Here is a 15,792-nt window from a genome sequence, read left to right on the forward strand (position 1 = left end):
CCCGCCATGACGGTTGAACGGCCGGAAGCGGTGCCGCGCGCCGACGCTCCCCGGGCCGCGCCGACGGCGGCCGCGAAGGTTCCGAGCCGCGCCGGGCTGCGCCTCGGCGTTCCGCGCCGCCCCGCTCCGTGCAGCGCGGGCGGGCGGGCGGGCCCGGCGGCGCCGTGCGCGCTGACGCAAGGCGCTCCGCACGCGCTGACGGGGGGGGGGGAGGGGGGCGCTCCTGCCCGCTGCCCGACTCCCAACATGGCGGCGGGGGGCGGCGGCGGCCGGGGGGGCAGCGCCCCGCGCTGGGGCGGCGGCGGCGGCGGCCGGGCCGCGGCGCAGGAGAAGCTGCCGGTTCACGTGAGTGCGGCGCCCCGCGACCGTCGCCGTTTACCTCCCCTCCCCCCTTCGCCCGCAGGGCCGCTCCCCGCCGCCCTCGACCCTCCGGGAAGGCCCTGCCCGCCCCGCCGTGACCTGCCCCGCCCCGTCGGCAGGGCCGAACCCGCCCCCGGGGCCTGCCCCCCGCCGGTGCCGCGGGGTGTCCCGGCGCCTCCCCCCCCGCCGGCGCCGTGGGGCGCCCTTGCCCCCCTTTTCCCGGGACCGTGGGGCGCCCCGGGGCCTGTGCCCCCCCCCTCCCCGGTGCCGCGGGGCGCCCTGGGTCCCGGCCCTCCCCCGTCCCGTCGGGTCTCACCCGCGTCTGCTCCCCGCAGGTGGAGGATGCGCTCTCCTACCTGGACCAGGTGAAGATACGCTTCGGCAGCGACCCCGCCACCTACAACGGCTTCCTAGAGATCATGAAGGAGTTCAAGAGCCAGAGGTAACGCCTGGGCCCCCCCGCGGGGCCCCTCGACCTGTGCGGGGGCCCCTCGGCCCTGCGGGGTCCCCCCAGCCTTCACGCCGGCCTTCCGCCTCCTCAGCCACACAGGCCACCGTGCTGGTCCTGTCCCCCTGTAGCGCGGTCAGCTAGACACTCGGGAGATGGAGGGTCTCCATCCATCCCAGCATCGTCTGCTCCATCCTTTCCTAGAGCCAAAACGCACAGGGAAAAGCAAATCTGTTTTTACTGCCCACTCTGAAACGCAGATCTGGACAAGGAGCTTGAGCGCAGAGCCCCTCTGTGACCTGCCAGCCCTAGAGGCGATGGCTGTCGTGTCTGTTTTGGGTAACCTGCACACTCATGTCTCTGCTCTGTGGAGAACGTTTTGTTTCCAGTGGGAGGCTGCAGAGCATGGCAGTCATTCCCTCTGTTTGGGCTGATCTCTAGGTCTGAGGATCCCAAACTTTCTTGTTAAAAATTGCATCTCTAAGGAACCAGACATTTGACATACCTCTGTAATTTTCTGGGTTTAACTTGTATATTTGGTTTGGATGCAAGTAACAAACTCCTCTCATTTCTAGCATTGACACCCCTGGAGTAATCAGGCGTGTTTCACAGCTGTTCCATGAGCATCCCGACCTCATTGTAGGATTCAATGCTTTCCTCCCTTTGGGCTACAGAATAGAAATTCCAAAGAATGGGAAGTTAAGTATACAGTCACCACTGACTAGTCAGGTAGGTTAAAGCACTTATATTACTCTAACTGAATTGTGGTATATGTATCCCTATATAGGTCTCTTGCATAGTTTAGGCTACAAAGCAACATGCAATACGTGTACATCTAAGGTTTTTATGTGGTTTTCAAAGTCTATGAGGATGGGTTTAGTATAAATCTAAATATTTATTCTCAAACTAGTTGTTACTTTAGCTTGCTAAACTAGGAATGAAATTCCCGAATGAATTGCCACTGCAAATCCAAATGCTTCAGTTAAATTTGAAAACTGAAACTGTCACTGGCTTGACATGTTGACATATGTTCTCAGTGCATAGCGTATAATGTCAAATTTGAAAAAAAAAAATCCCGGAAGAATCGTATTTCCAGTCTTTTAGTAAGAAAATGAGAAATATGTTTAGGCAATAGGCAAAAAAAAAAAAGTCAGGTGTTGTCATCCAGTTGTTCAAATCCTGCAAAGAAAGACATCTGCTGTAATATAAATAGATACATATTGGTCTTGGCTTCCCTTTTTCCTGTGTGGTTGTGGAATCTGAAATAGAGCTATCACCTCAATCCTACTTACAAACAAATGGTTTAACTCTAATTAGTAGCAGTAAATCTCTTTTAGATCTCAGTTCTCTTAGATCCCTCTGTTGCTCATAAATTTAGCACCTTTAAGGGGCCCTGTGTTGTAATATGTTTCTTAGAACTGACAGTTCTTCAGAAATAAAACGGTGGCAATAGAAGCTGCAGTGCAGATTATTTGGTACATTCGTGGCTTCTCTACCGTTTCAAGCGTAGTGGATAATGTAGCGACAGAAGCATTAATGAATCAGATAGTTCGTAAGCCAGATATGGCTTATGGGACGTTTTTACCTGATGATGTTAATGACATAAATAAGGAAATTTATTGGCTACATTAAATCTATTTTGTTTCTCCTTTATGCGTTAATCTTTTTTTAGCTAAACTGCTCTAAAATACTGATGCTAAATTGTTGAACTTGCACCTGTGTTTCTTTACAAGTCACTGTCTTGCATATCTTGTGCCACTAGGTGCCCTCAGAGCCTGTTCCCAGCACTCTCCCTGGCAGCGGGCTGTTGTTGCATTACTCTCAGGAGAATTCGCACAACCATAGTGATTGTTCGGAGGAGTTTAGGCAACAGCTTCCATACAAAGAAGATAAATCCCAAATTCCTTTGGAGTCTGATTCTGTAGAATTCAATAATGCCATCAGTTATGTGAATAAGATCAAAACACGTTTCCTTGACCATCCAGAAATTTACAGATCCTTTTTAGAAATTCTTCATACTTACCAGGTAAAAAGTCTTCCATATAAAAGCCTGTGGGTTTGCACTGTAGTTGTTTGAACAGTGTGGTCAAATGAAACATCTGTCTATTGAACAAGCTTGCACAGTTCCCAAGCGCTGGCCTTTGTCCAACAATTGCCTCGTAGATATTCACATGAAATGACAAATGTGTGAAAATTGCTGAACTTTCTGGGCTCTGAGGCATAAAATGATTGTATCTAGATCTGTCTTTACTAACTTTCAGTTGATTTAATGATGTTCTGTGTGATAGGATGCACTATAAGAACCTTGGGCTAGCTGATGTTATGTAAAGTTTGTTCATATTGCTTAGGGTCTTTGGTTTTGGCTGCTGGCTGCTATGGAGTTAAGAAATTTTCTTGCATAATGAGGTATGTTTTTATAGCTATTGAACATCTGTGTGTATCTTTCAGAAAGAACAGCTGAACACTAAAGGCCGACCCTTTCGAGGCATGTCAGAGGAAGAAGTGTTTACCGAAGTAGCAAACCTGTTCCGGGGGCAGGAGGATCTGCTGTCTGAGTTTGGACAGTTCCTCCCAGAGGCTAAAAGGTCTTTGGTATGTGTATGCTTCATGTAAGGCAGAATATTGAGTTCTCTCTGTTTGTAGGTAGAATACATAAAGAAGCTTTAGGAATGCAAAATATTATGGAAAAGCCTACCAGCCAGTAGGTGAACTTTCCTCTTTTTCATTGGTTGGAAGAGACTTAACTACATTCTCTCTGTTCTGTTTGGATAAACAGGATTCTTTTTTTGCACAGGTTAAGGAGAGCGCATTGAAATCATTATTTATGTACTTCAGTTCACAGGAAATGGACCATGTGAAGTGAACAGTGTCCAGAAAACTGAGCATGAAAAGAATCTGGAACATAGCAAAAAGCGATCCAGACCACTGCTGTTGCGTCCTGTTTCTGGCCCAGCAAAGGTATCCTTTTGCAAGCAAAAACCTAGAATACGCCTGTCTTACTTGTTGTGTTTAGATGATTGCTTAAAGTTGCAATGAATAGCGTAGGTAAGTGTTAGGTGCAAGAAACAAAATTTCAAAAGTTAATGTAAAGAGGATTATCTAATGCAGTGAAAGAGAATTTTTAAAGTATGCTTAAACATGTTACGCTAACATGCTGAATATTAAATATCAGGACCCTCAGTATTAAGTATGAGGAAGAGCAGGACCCTGGAAAGTGCCAATTGATTGCTTCTACAAAGAAGCGTTTCTCTAGAATTCTTCCTCAAATGGTCCTTTTTTAGTTTTCTTCTTAAGCAGAAGTCATTTGATAGAGGTTACTGTGGGGGATTTGACGTGGCAATGTTAGATCACTATTTGGGGAATAGTGAGTTTGATGCCTTTGATGCAGAGAGTTGTTACAGGTCAGCAAAGTGGAATTTTATAGCGTTTGAGTCACAACCTTTTAAGTAGAAATTCACGTCCTTTTAACAGAAGAAAATGAAACTGCGAGGTACCAAAGATCTCTCAGTAGCAACAGTGGGAAAATATGGAACACTGCAAGAGTTTTCCTTTTTTGACAAGGTCAGTATCTGGCTTGTTCTCACATGCTGTGGACTCGTTTTCAACCATATATACGGTTATTAATTGTTTACTTTTTAATGTAATCTGTGTGTCAGCACTTAGTAATTGCCTGGCTTTTCGAGTGGGGGTGACAGACTAAGAAAAAGAAAACAATGGTTTTGGAAGACTAATGAAAGCTCATAAGTAACATTTTCCTGAATGTTTTTCTCTGACATGTTTTTTCTCTACTTTTCAGTGATAATCTCTCATAGTACCATCTGTAGTTACTACAGTATTATTTGAAAATGGGCATTTTGTGCACGTTCTCTTTTTAAGTTGCAATGAAGATAGAGTTATTGCCACTGTGCCCATGGTTCAGACAATCTGGAATATCAACGCTAAGCACCATTTCAAGTAGTCTGATATTTCTCTCCAATCTGTGCCTTAGGTGCGCAGGGTGCTAAAGAGTCAGGAAGTCTACGAAAACTTTCTCCGTTGCATTGCTCTCTTCAACCAGGAGTTGGTTTCTGGCTCCGAGCTGCTTCAGTTAGTTACACCATTTTTAGGGTAAGTTACTGATTATCTTCTCTACTATGCTGTACTTTTTAGGCCTTGGCTCTGATACTTTATAGTAGGCATTACAAACTTTGTTACCAAAGTTTTGGATTTAACTTCAGGAAACATCTGGGTAGCATGCCAGAAATTGAGAGCTAATCCTAAAAGGGAGGTTATAAAATCTGAATCTTTTAACCTGTCTACACAGCTCTTAAAGAGCAGGTTGGGAGGATAGTTTCCTCTGTCTGTGCATCCAGCTGAGAGCTGTACAGGCAGCAGGCTGCCTGATGTTACACTAAACCATTGGGGGCAGAGAATCTCCTTTGTTCTGGAGGGTGGTTTCTGCTCATACTCCCTCTTCTAATTTCTCAAAATATCAGATGAAGTCTCAGGACAAAGCTGTGAAACACATACATAGTTCTAGCTCTCTGATGTGAGCCTCTCATGCTGTTTGGCTTCCAACAGAAGAGGGAGTGCCACATGACAAGGAACAGTGACTCCTCAGTCAGTTAAGGGGAGTACTGGTGAAGCTCTGAAGGGGAATTCTTTTTCTGCATTAAGTCAAAAGAACATAAAGCACTTCAGAGGGAGTGATAACACAGGTAAAATGTTGGTTAAGGATTTCTCGCTGTAATGCTAACTTTTTTTAGATTTCACCCTCACTTTTATGACATGCAGAAAAGAGCATTAGCCACCCTAAAGTTGTCAGAATGAAATAATATAAAACAAACTTACTTGTGTATTTGTCTTTGAAGAAAATTCCCAGAACTCTTCGCACAGTTCAAGTCCTTTCTTGGTGTGAAAGAACTTTCATTTGCTTCTCCACTGAGCGACCGATCTGGGGATGGAATGAGTCGGGAAATTGATTATGCTTCCTGCAAACGCATAGGATCGAGTTACCGAGCTCTTCCAAAAACTTATCAGCAGCCAAAGTGCAGTGGAAGAACAGCCATTTGCAAGGAGGTACATTGAAATCAACCTAATGAATCTCTGTTAGCCTGTAACGTAACTTTTCCCAAAGTAGGCTGGTCAGTACCTTCACATCTGCTGTTTTCTCCTGATAATTTAGTGTTTATCAAAATTCGAGTAAAGTAAGCACGATGTGCAGTGGGCTATTTAGTTTGCTACAGCTTCTGTATGTGGATTTCTTACTATAATGCTGATTAGCCAGCTTTAATCTTGCATCTGTTACTCATCCATTTTTTAAAAATAAGAGTATCCACATGCAGTTGACCAATTTTATCTAAACCTATCTCAAATCACACCTCTCATTTTAACTTCTCTGAGTCTGTGTGCAAACACAGATTTTCTCCTATAGACAGAAGATTAAATAGCATGAAATGAAACTGTTCTCCTGAAAGAAAATCGTGAGCCCGAGGTAGGCACTGTTCTTACTAAGCAAGGTCATTTGCAGAAAAGGTGCTCGCAACCCTCCCACTTGTGGACAGCTCTGTCTCCATTACTTACAGTTGCTGATATTGCAAGCAGTTTCTGTGCTTTGTGTGATGATAGTGAAGATGCTTTTGAGCTTTCTCAGCAGGGCCCTGGCACAGTTCTACACAAATCTCTAATTGTCATGACTGTGACTTGTGCACTAGGTCTGAAACTTCCAATAGAAACACAGGGAAGAACACTACAAGAATGAAACAGAAGTATCAGGTCCCTTGAGAACACTTCTGGGATGATGAGACTCGGTACAATGTCATGTCTTTGCGCTGTTGCAGGTGTTAAATGATACCTGGGTTTCATTTCCATCCTGGTCTGAAGACTCAACTTTTGTGAGCTCCAAGAAGACTCCTTATGAGGAGCAGTTGCACCGCTGTGAAGATGAACGGTTTGAGGTACCTCTGCTATTTTGCTTTGCTGTCTGTCCATACGGTCTACCTCCTCAAAAAACAAAACTTCTAGTTATAAGGATTTTGACTGAATTAGTAGCGGCCAAATACTGAAAGTTTTATTAGTACTCGTTGGTTTGAGTTAGAGTTTGGTCTTTTCCACTTGCTTGGAGTCTAGCGTGATCCTTTCAGGCATAAGTCTAGTTCTAAAGAGCATGTTACCTTTGGGAGAACTGGTGGAGGTGTGTTTTCCAGTAAGAAACCTTGCTGGTGCTTCTTAGCTCCACCCAGTGGGCCTGGAATGCATGCCACAGATCTGAGTATCACTGGTCTCCATTTTCCTGCTATGCCTGTTCTTAACACTGCGTCTTTTGTGAACTCTTTAACAGTTGGATGTTGTCTTGGAGACCAATTTAGCCACAATACGTGTGCTGGAGAGCGTGCAGAAAAAGCTGTCTCGACTGACTCAAGAGGATCAGGAGAAATTCCGACTGGATGATTGCTTGGGAGGAACTTCAGAAGTGATCCAGCGTAGGGCCATCTATCGCATCTATGGTGATAAAGCACCAGAGATCATTGAAAGTCTTAAAAAAAATCCAGTTACTGCAGTTCCTGTTGTTCTTAAGAGGTAATTCCCATTCTGTGCTCGCCTATTATCTTTAAGAAACTGATGCAGGATTATAAAGCTTATTGGGGTTTTTTTTTTCCCCAAAAGTAAGTGACTTCGTTTTGCTTGCTTAGATTATAACGCAGGACAGAAACAGGAAATAAAGTAAGTTTTCATTTATTTTTAAAGTTACAAATGTATTAGCAGATTCTTAGATATATCTAAAAATCATGTCAGTAGCTTATTGAAAATGTTCCCTTCTGTATTAAAACTTCTCAGACTGTGCTTAAAGGAAAACCCTATTTTTAGTTAGTTTTGGATGTGAACTGTTTTTGAGTTTTAACTTCTTTTAAGTCCATGCTACTTCTCCATGTTTCTGTAGGTGGTTTTGAGTACTTCAGTTATAAACAAGTCTCCATGAAAAGCTGAAAGGTTTTGAGAAGGGTGCTCCAGGAAGAAAGTCAGGGTGTTGAAAACCACTGTGGCCTTCTGGATTTCCTCCTGACCATTTTTAAATGACTTTTTTCTATTGCAGTTATTTTAAAGGACAACTCATCTCCCGTGGTGGTGGATTTTTTATTGCTTCCAGGAATACTGAAAAGTTTTTAGTGCATCTCACTCAGCTGGCTGCATTAGAAATGCTTTGTATGTATTTCTTTGATCGTCTTTCAAAACTAAAATAGATTGTACGTTTTTGCAGATTGAAAGCAAAAGAGGAAGAATGGCGGGAGGCCCAGCAGGGCTTCAACAAAATTTGGCGGGAGCAGTATGAAAAAGCCTACTTGAAGTCTCTTGACCACCAGGCTGTCAACTTCAAACAAAATGACACCAAAGCTTTGCGCTCCAAGAGCCTGCTGAATGAAATTGAGAGCGTCTATGACGAGGTGTGTATGCTAGCAAATAATCCATCCTGTTTGTTCTTTATTGTGGTGTTATCTAGAGTTTCACATCACACCTGGGACCTTGTTGAGGTGGTAGCGTTCTGAAGAGTTCTCAGTCAAAAATGACAGTGTCCCAAGCATAGCCATTAATATTGGCTTATTTCTTCTGGCAGGAATGGCTCTTGAGCATGGATTGGAAGGATCTTTATCTATTTATCTCTTGATTACAGCATCAGGAGCAGCATTCAGAGGGGAGAAGTTCATCCACAAATGAGCCTCATCTTATCTTTATCTATGAAGATAAGCAGATTTTGGAAGATGCAGCTTCTCTTATCAGCTACTATGTGAAACGACAGCCTACTATTCAAAAGGAGGATCAGGCAACCATTCGGCAGATAGTGCATCACTTCATACCTGAGCTCTTTTTCTCTCAGCCCCCTGAGCACAATATTTCTGAAGAATCAACAGATGAGGACAGAGAAAACCATCAGGGGCAGAACCTGGATACTCCTGAGCTACGGAAGAAACATGTGCCTGGGCCTCCAAGCAGTCCTTTGGAGGCCAAAGCAACCTTCTGTGATGTTACAGCTGCTGAGCCTCACAACGCTCTGGATGATGTTTACAGTCTGTTCTTTGTCAATAATAATTGGTATTTCTTCCTCCGCCTTCACCAGACTCTGTGCTCGAGGCTCCTAAAGATTTATCGGCAAGCTCAGAAGCAGCTTCTAGAATATCGGACTGAAAAAGAGAGAGAGAAACTCCTTTGTGAGGGAAGAAAAGAAAAGACCAATGATCCAGCCATGGAACTAAGACTGAAGCAACCAAGTAAGAATAGTCCGAGACACAGTCCATTCCTAATGTTCTGGTGGCTCATGTGAGATTATATGTATCTGAGTAACTTAGAACAGCAGGCAAGTCTGTAAGGACCGTTGAGGCACAAACCACCACTATATTCGAGAATCATGGATACAGCTAGTTTAACAGATAGCTAGCTCGTAGTTTATCCCTTGAGGGATCTTATGCATAGTTCATGCAGCCCTCCTGCGAGCACACTGTTGTCAGATGTTCTGAAGTGTCTTGATGTATTAATCTGTTATTTTGATTAAAAATGTAAATGACTCCGTGATCAATTAGTCATTTAGCCACACGAGGTAGTCATGGAAAGGGATGAGAAAAGCTCTTAAAATCTGTCAGCGCTCCCTTGGCAAATCTCTCTCTCTACATGTAAAAGTACTCTTGGTACTGAACGTCATGATTCTTGAACGGTGTTGTCATTTGTATCTCCTGACTTCACTCTGTCTCTTGCATGTAGTGAGTGACTGCTCTTTTCTCCTACCTAGGTGAAGTGGAACTGGAGGAGTACTACCCTGCATTCCTGGATATGGTGAGGAGTCTGCTGGATGGGAATATAGATCCAACACAGTACGAGGACACTCTGAGGGAGATGTTCACTATCCATGCCTATATTGGCTTTACTATGGACAAACTGGTGCAGAATATTGTCCGCCAGGTAATTAGTTTGATAGCTGTGCTATATGTTTGGGGGACAGCACATCTTCCTTCTATAGTCAGATAACTTTCGCAGTATCCTGTAATGCAAGAACTCACAAAGCTCAGAGCAAATTCATAGAAAAGTTATATTTGTAGTGGAAAGTGCCAAGCAGCAGTTCAGTTCAGCTTCAGCTGCAGTACAGGACCACCTTAGGGGACTGAACGTTCCTGGCCTGTTCCAGCATTTTCAGAGTTCCATTTTTTTTTTTCTGAGTTCTGCCATTCCTAAAATAGATCTAAGGCAAAAAAAAGGGCTCAGTCATTTCTACTCAGTATCTGTCTTCTAATTACAATTCTGCCACAGTTAAGACACATCTGCCCTTTACTTTTCTCTGTTCCTTTTTGCTGCCAAGTAATGAAAAAGGAGTGAAGGGTATGGAGTCTGTGGCAGCAGAGTTAAGACTTTGGTACATTGTCTGAGGTGTGATGCTGTGCTGGCTTTTGCACTCCTTTCATAACGTACTAGAGTAAACTCTTCGCCCAGACTTGCTGACTGAATTCCCCCTTTTTTAATGGAAGCTTCACCATCTAGTGAGCGATGACATCTGCTTGAAGGTTGTTGAGCTCTACTTGAACGAAAGGAAGCGAGGTGCTGCTGGAGGTAACTTATCCTCTAGGTGTGTCCGGGCAGCTAAGGAGACCAGCTATCAATGGAAGGCTGAACGTTGCATGGCAGATGAGAACTGTTTCAAGGTAAGAATTTGCTGCCAGGAAACTTCATAAAGTGACTGTGGCACTTTACTTGGGAGAAGTGGGTTTGGAAGCTCCAAGACCACAATTTTGAGAGAGAGCAATATGGAAAGAAGGTCCCCAAAACAGCAGAGACAGTGTAGTGGCATACTGGCTCACTGGAAAGCCTTATTGCTTATTCCTCTCTCCTGGCTCGTTTCAGTTGTTCAGGTGACCCTTTGTTAACGTTAAGCATTTTGATGCGGACCCCTGTGTGGCCAATATCTTGTGCCTGTCACTTTATTACAGGTAATGTTCCTTCAAAGGAAAGGACAGGTGATCATGACCATTGAGCTACTGGATACGGAAGAAACCCAGACAGAAGATCCTGTGGAGGTCCAGGTAATGCCAGTGACTGGGGGGTCTGCTGCGCCACAGAGAAAGCAGATGTCTAGGAGTGCTCTTCTGCTTTGTTGTTCCAAAGTGTGAGACTTTGCCAGGAGAATGAGTTTGTCTGGGAGGTGGGAAGACTATGTTTGGGGCTCTAGCCATTTATACAGATGTGTATGCTAGCAAAACAGTTTTAGTGTAAATCAGCTTGGGGTTGAGTGAGATACTGACAGCTTCATAAAAAGCAGCTTGGAAATAAACTAGTTATTTGCCGCAGTGTTTGTTTTGACTAGAGAGAAATTTGACTTGAAATTTGTCTCTCTTTATGTAGCACCTGGCTAACTACATGGAGCAGTATGTTGGGGTAGAAGGAGCTCCAAACAACCAGAACGATGGCTTCTTATTGAAACCAGTCTTTCTGCAAAGGTGAGCTCTCTCCCTTTCCTGAGTCATATCTGCAGCAGCGGTACTATTACTTCCCTGCATATGTGGCAATGATTTTAGATGATGTGCTGTAAAAACAGCTCCAGGGAAATTCACTCGTCTTTGAGGTCTAGAGGGGCTGCTGGAGTCCAGTGTACTGCACAAGGTGGCTGAAGAAAAACTCTGTGACCGCAGCATTAAGGTTTGTTCATGAAACTGTGTTTAGAATGGAGTGGGACTGTCTCGGCAGTCCTTTCTGGGAGGAAGCTGAGATCTAATCTCTTCCCATTTCACTAAACATTTGTTGGTGAAGAGTGTGTGGAGGAAGATTCTGGAGAAACAGTGTGAAAACTAAATGCAGAAACGTAAATTTCATACTTGTGCTATCAGCTCTGCTAACTTAAGAGACCGGATAACCAAACGTGACAAATGCTTCACGATCCTTGTTTTGTTCTAGAAACCTAAAAAAGTTCCGCAAGTGGCAATGTAAGCAAGTGAGAGCTCTTCGGAGCGAAGTGAAAAGCTCCTGGAAGAGGCTGATTGGTGTGGAAAGCGCCTGCAACGTGGACTGCCGGTTCAAGCTCAACACCCACAAAATGATGTTCATCATGAACTCGGAGGATTACATGTACAGGCGAGGAGCTCTCTGCCGAGCCAAGCAGGTGCATCTCCTGTCACTCTCTCTGCAGCTCAGGTAGTAGTGGAGGTTGAGGATTTGAGCCAAAAGACAGGTACTGATAATAAGTCTTGTGGCTGAACTTCTGCAAACTACACCCAGAAGTTGCTACACTCTTTGTCGGATGAAACAGGAAGGAGAGCTGGTAAATGCTCTGTGCTTTAGTTTAGTTTAGCTGCCTTCACTTTACCATGCAAACGTTATGGGGAGTGGCAAACATTAAAAAGCAGAGATCTTTCAAGGCAGGTATGTGGCTTGCTGTTTTACTGTTTGTGTTGTTTTAAAGCATGCACGTTTCAGATATGCGAAGGGGTGAAGAAGTGAAGGTTTTGGCTTCTCCCCCAGAAACCTTTCAGTGATCTTTACCATCCTATTTTCAGGTACAGCCAATGGTGCTGCTAAAGCACCACCAGCAGTTTGAAGAATGGCACAATAGGTGGCTAGAAGAGAATGTGACCATGGAGGCAGTTGATCTAGTTCAAGACTGGCTAATGGGAGATGAAGATGAGGAGATGGTGCCCTGTAAAACAACTTGTGAGACGGTGAATGTCCACGGGGTCCCAGTGAACAGATACAGAGTTCAGTACAGTCGCCGTCCAGCTTCGCCATGAGCAGAGACTTGTCCCTGGGATCAAGACAAGTAGGAGCATTGCTGGTGAAACACTTTTACTCTGAGAATAGTGGTGGGAATGCAATGTATGTATTAATGATATTTATCCAAACAGCATTTTACTTTGGAGTATGATGTATTTTCCATATGGCATAGATTTGTCTCCTTGCAGTGTAATCCTCCAGTCATCACGAAGAGACCTACAAGCTTTATGGGAAGAGGGCTCTTGGCATTGCCACACTTTTTAGTAGTTTCCTAGCTTTAGGCCACTGCTGACCAGCCAGCACAGGAAGGCTGAGTGAGGGGGTCAGGCCCTGGGTGAACTACCACTAGTGGCTTTGTTGGAGAGATGGAGTTGTGCTGGTGCTTGAGCAGATGCTGGCAGCTGCTTCCACTTTGAAGGGTTTGATGTTCCCTGTCTTCTTGGGTTTTATGCCGTTCTGGAGCCTGCAGAACTCTTCAGTGTAACCTCCTAGTGCCAGTGGGCTGAGGGCACCTGGCACAGATTGCCGGCCTCGCTAGGGGCTGCTTCATTATCTCTGTGTACATGAATGCAGTATTTGTTACTGGTGCTCTGGTGAGAAAATGCCAAAACTGAGACAGGTTGAGGGATGTTCTAAACCCTCTAACTCACTTATCGACTAAGTATTTTGGAGCGTGAACTAAGGGGAATAAACTGAGCTGCAGTGCTAAAGAGAGCAGCTTGCAGCACAAGGCGGTCCAGGCCCATTACCTGCGTGTCTGCAGATACTGCACTGGATCCCACATTGTTGCTTTGTAAACTTACAACCTGCTGCAGACTCTGCCTTCTCGGATCTGGAGCTGCTTGGAGTGTGTGTGTGGGGAGGAATATCCATTGCGAGGTCTGGTCTTTTTGTTTGTATTCTGCATGCTGATCGGCAGCCTCTGGAGACTGCATTCTCAGGCGCTTCGCTTTCCTTGTGCGTGCCCGGACTCCATGGTTTTGCTGGGTTGTACCACTTAAATAACATCAGTAGATGGAGCTCTTGAAGCACAGTGTTTGCAGTGGCTCTGAGGTTTGTCCCAGATATGCTGCTGTTTCTGCTAGGTCAGCATAGGTGCTGTATTTTGCAGTGACGCATGGAAATCTGTAAGGGGGAGGATTAGATCCAGCCACAACCATCATAGAGAAGCTTTTCCACTGAACCATCTGTACTTCTGTCTAAGCTTTTTTTAAAATGAAGCAAAACCAAAAAAGTACCCTGAACCATGCAGAACCCTATGTCATTTTAAATGTATTGAAAAGTCAAGAAAACTCAGTTGTCTCTGTTCTGAAACCCCACTGTAACTTTGCTCTTGTTTTTCAGGAGCCCAGGGCAAGCAAACTATCCATGGAGTGTATAACAAACGTAATGTCTTGAGGCAGGTCCAGCCTCCTTTCAGCTCTGCTTCCAAGTTTTCCTGGCTTTTGGGGGAATAAAACCCCCCAATATTTTTGTGGCTTTGATTTTTAGGCTATAATTTCTGCCAGACCTAAGTAGCAGCCTGTAGGATTTGTCCTGGGTTATTTCCACTGTACAGCATTTGGTTGATTTTGCAATTGTCTTACTTGACAGTAGAAAAATTGGCCTTTGGGGTACATTTAATGTAAAACTGTACCAACTCTTTGTCTTTTTTGCAAAATAATCTGTGGGAGGGAGGGAGGGAGGCCAGTCTCCTGGCATTCGTGGCCACTTGCACAACCACTGCCAGCAGAGATCTTTTCATTGAGAACTCGTGTTCTCATTGTCTGGGGTCTCTGTTAAATTTTGGTTACTGAAACAATCTGAAGGTTCTTCCCCTTGCTCTTGTTGCAGTAAGTAAGTGATAATAAGATACCGACCGCATAGCTATGTGAGAGCTGGGTGGAGGGGAGAGCAAGCCTAGTGCAAAGCACAGTATCCCCTTTTGCTTCCAGACAGCTCAACAAAATACACCTCAGTCCTGTTCGCCTCTCTGCTGCCTTCCAGCGGAGATGACAACTGTGCCAAATTTTATGGTTTTATGATACAGACAAATGTTTACTAGTCAGTAGGTTACAGCTTGTGGCTTAAAATGCATTTGATTCCAAGTTTCCCCAAGATGTAGGAGGGTAATGCACCTGTGCACCGTCCTGTTCCATCTCCCCATTTTTAAGTGTACTTCAGGTATTTTTAAGCATCCTTATTTTGTAAAACTTAATTTATAATCTGAACAGATTAAGTAAGACTTTTGCCCTTTACAGCGCTATTGTCTCAGAATGATAGTAGCAAATGATGTGAATGAAGTAAGTGGGCAGTGCAGGTTTGAGAGTGGCTTGCTAATGTCTGAGGGTTTAACATTGACCGCTGTGTATCTGCTAGCACGACATTGATTCAAGAGTTTGTTCTTCCATTTTTTTTGAAGGATCTTTGCTTTTGGGCTTGTAATTGCTTTGCCAGCTCTTTGAATGTAGTTTTTTTTATATTTATTTGCACATTCAAGTAAAATAAAATATTGATTTTAAAAGTCTGCCGCTCTCACTGAGTCCTTTGTTTTAAATCAATTTAGAATTTCTGACAGTCCCCAGGACTGATTGTCTTGCACCTGAAACTGAATTTTAAACAATTGAAAAATGTGACTTAAAAAGCTAGATGAACCTCCCTTGAAGCAGGTGGAGGACAGGTTGCAGGGCTTAATCATTTAGACATGTGCCAGCTCACTTCCCGTGGGCCAGCAAGCAGCAAATCTCTGAGCTTACCAACACACAGAGAAGTTAGTGAACAGTAAGCAGAAGTAAGCTAGCGCGCAAGCTAACCTAAAAGGGAAATAACTTTCCTGCAAGTAGCGCACAATAAGAGATCTTAGGCAAGAAATGTAGTGCCTATAGCTAGTACCAATGCGTGCAACCAAGACCTCTCTTGGAGCAAAGGCCTGTAATCAAATGAGAGCATGGAAGTCCATGAGGTGGCATAGTTGCTCCACGTGGAGATTATAGGTTTCAAAAGAAAACATTTTGTAGTGCCAGCAAAGCATATCTTGCTGCATATCGGTTATTTCTAGCAGCACCTTGGCTATGAGAGGTGTGAAAATAGGGTCCAGGCCTAGCCCCCAAGTACTCACACGCTAAATAAAACAGACATTCAAGAAAGTGACTGATTCCAGTTCTGAAATCTATAAGCACATCTGCTACAGGTTAAGACAATACAACTGCAACCATGAAAATAACCCTCCACCCGCATTTCCCTCAACCTCCCTAAATTCCTGGGTAATAACATGTTTAACTGTT

The 15,792-nt window shown here is 44.3% G+C and overlaps 1 protein-coding gene across 2 annotated transcripts; it reads left to right on the top strand.

The window, feature by feature from the left end:
• Positions 1 to 210: 210 nt before the first annotated feature.
• On the top strand, positions 211 to 15,035 carry SIN3B (SIN3 transcription regulator family member B). 2 transcript variants are annotated; one of them, XM_068919853.1, is made up of 20 exons: positions 247 to 345; positions 696 to 802; positions 1,384 to 1,537; positions 2,571 to 2,834; positions 3,257 to 3,400; positions 3,644 to 3,766; positions 4,280 to 4,369; positions 4,797 to 4,915; positions 5,659 to 5,866; positions 6,628 to 6,744; positions 7,128 to 7,366; positions 8,046 to 8,229; positions 8,457 to 9,051; positions 9,567 to 9,736; positions 10,297 to 10,470; positions 10,756 to 10,848; positions 11,168 to 11,262; positions 11,717 to 11,921; positions 12,316 to 12,575; positions 13,874 to 15,035. In XM_068919853.1, the coding sequence occupies exons 1-19, from the start codon at positions 247 to 249 to the stop codon at positions 12,544 to 12,546; spliced, it is 3,411 nt and encodes a 1,136-aa protein (XP_068775954.1). In that variant the 3' UTR covers positions 12,547 to 12,575; positions 13,874 to 15,035. The 2 variants fall into 2 exon arrangements, with proteins under 2 accessions (XP_068775955.1, XP_068775954.1); XM_068919854.1 differs by having other exon boundaries at positions 211 to 345; positions 12,316 to 15,035.
• Positions 15,036 to 15,792: the final 757 nt, after the last annotated feature.

This window comes from Struthio camelus, chromosome 26 (assembly GCF_040807025.1).
Source record: "Struthio camelus isolate bStrCam1 chromosome 26, bStrCam1.hap1, whole genome shotgun sequence".
NCBI lineage: Eukaryota > Metazoa > Chordata > Aves > Struthioniformes > Struthionidae > Struthio > Struthio camelus.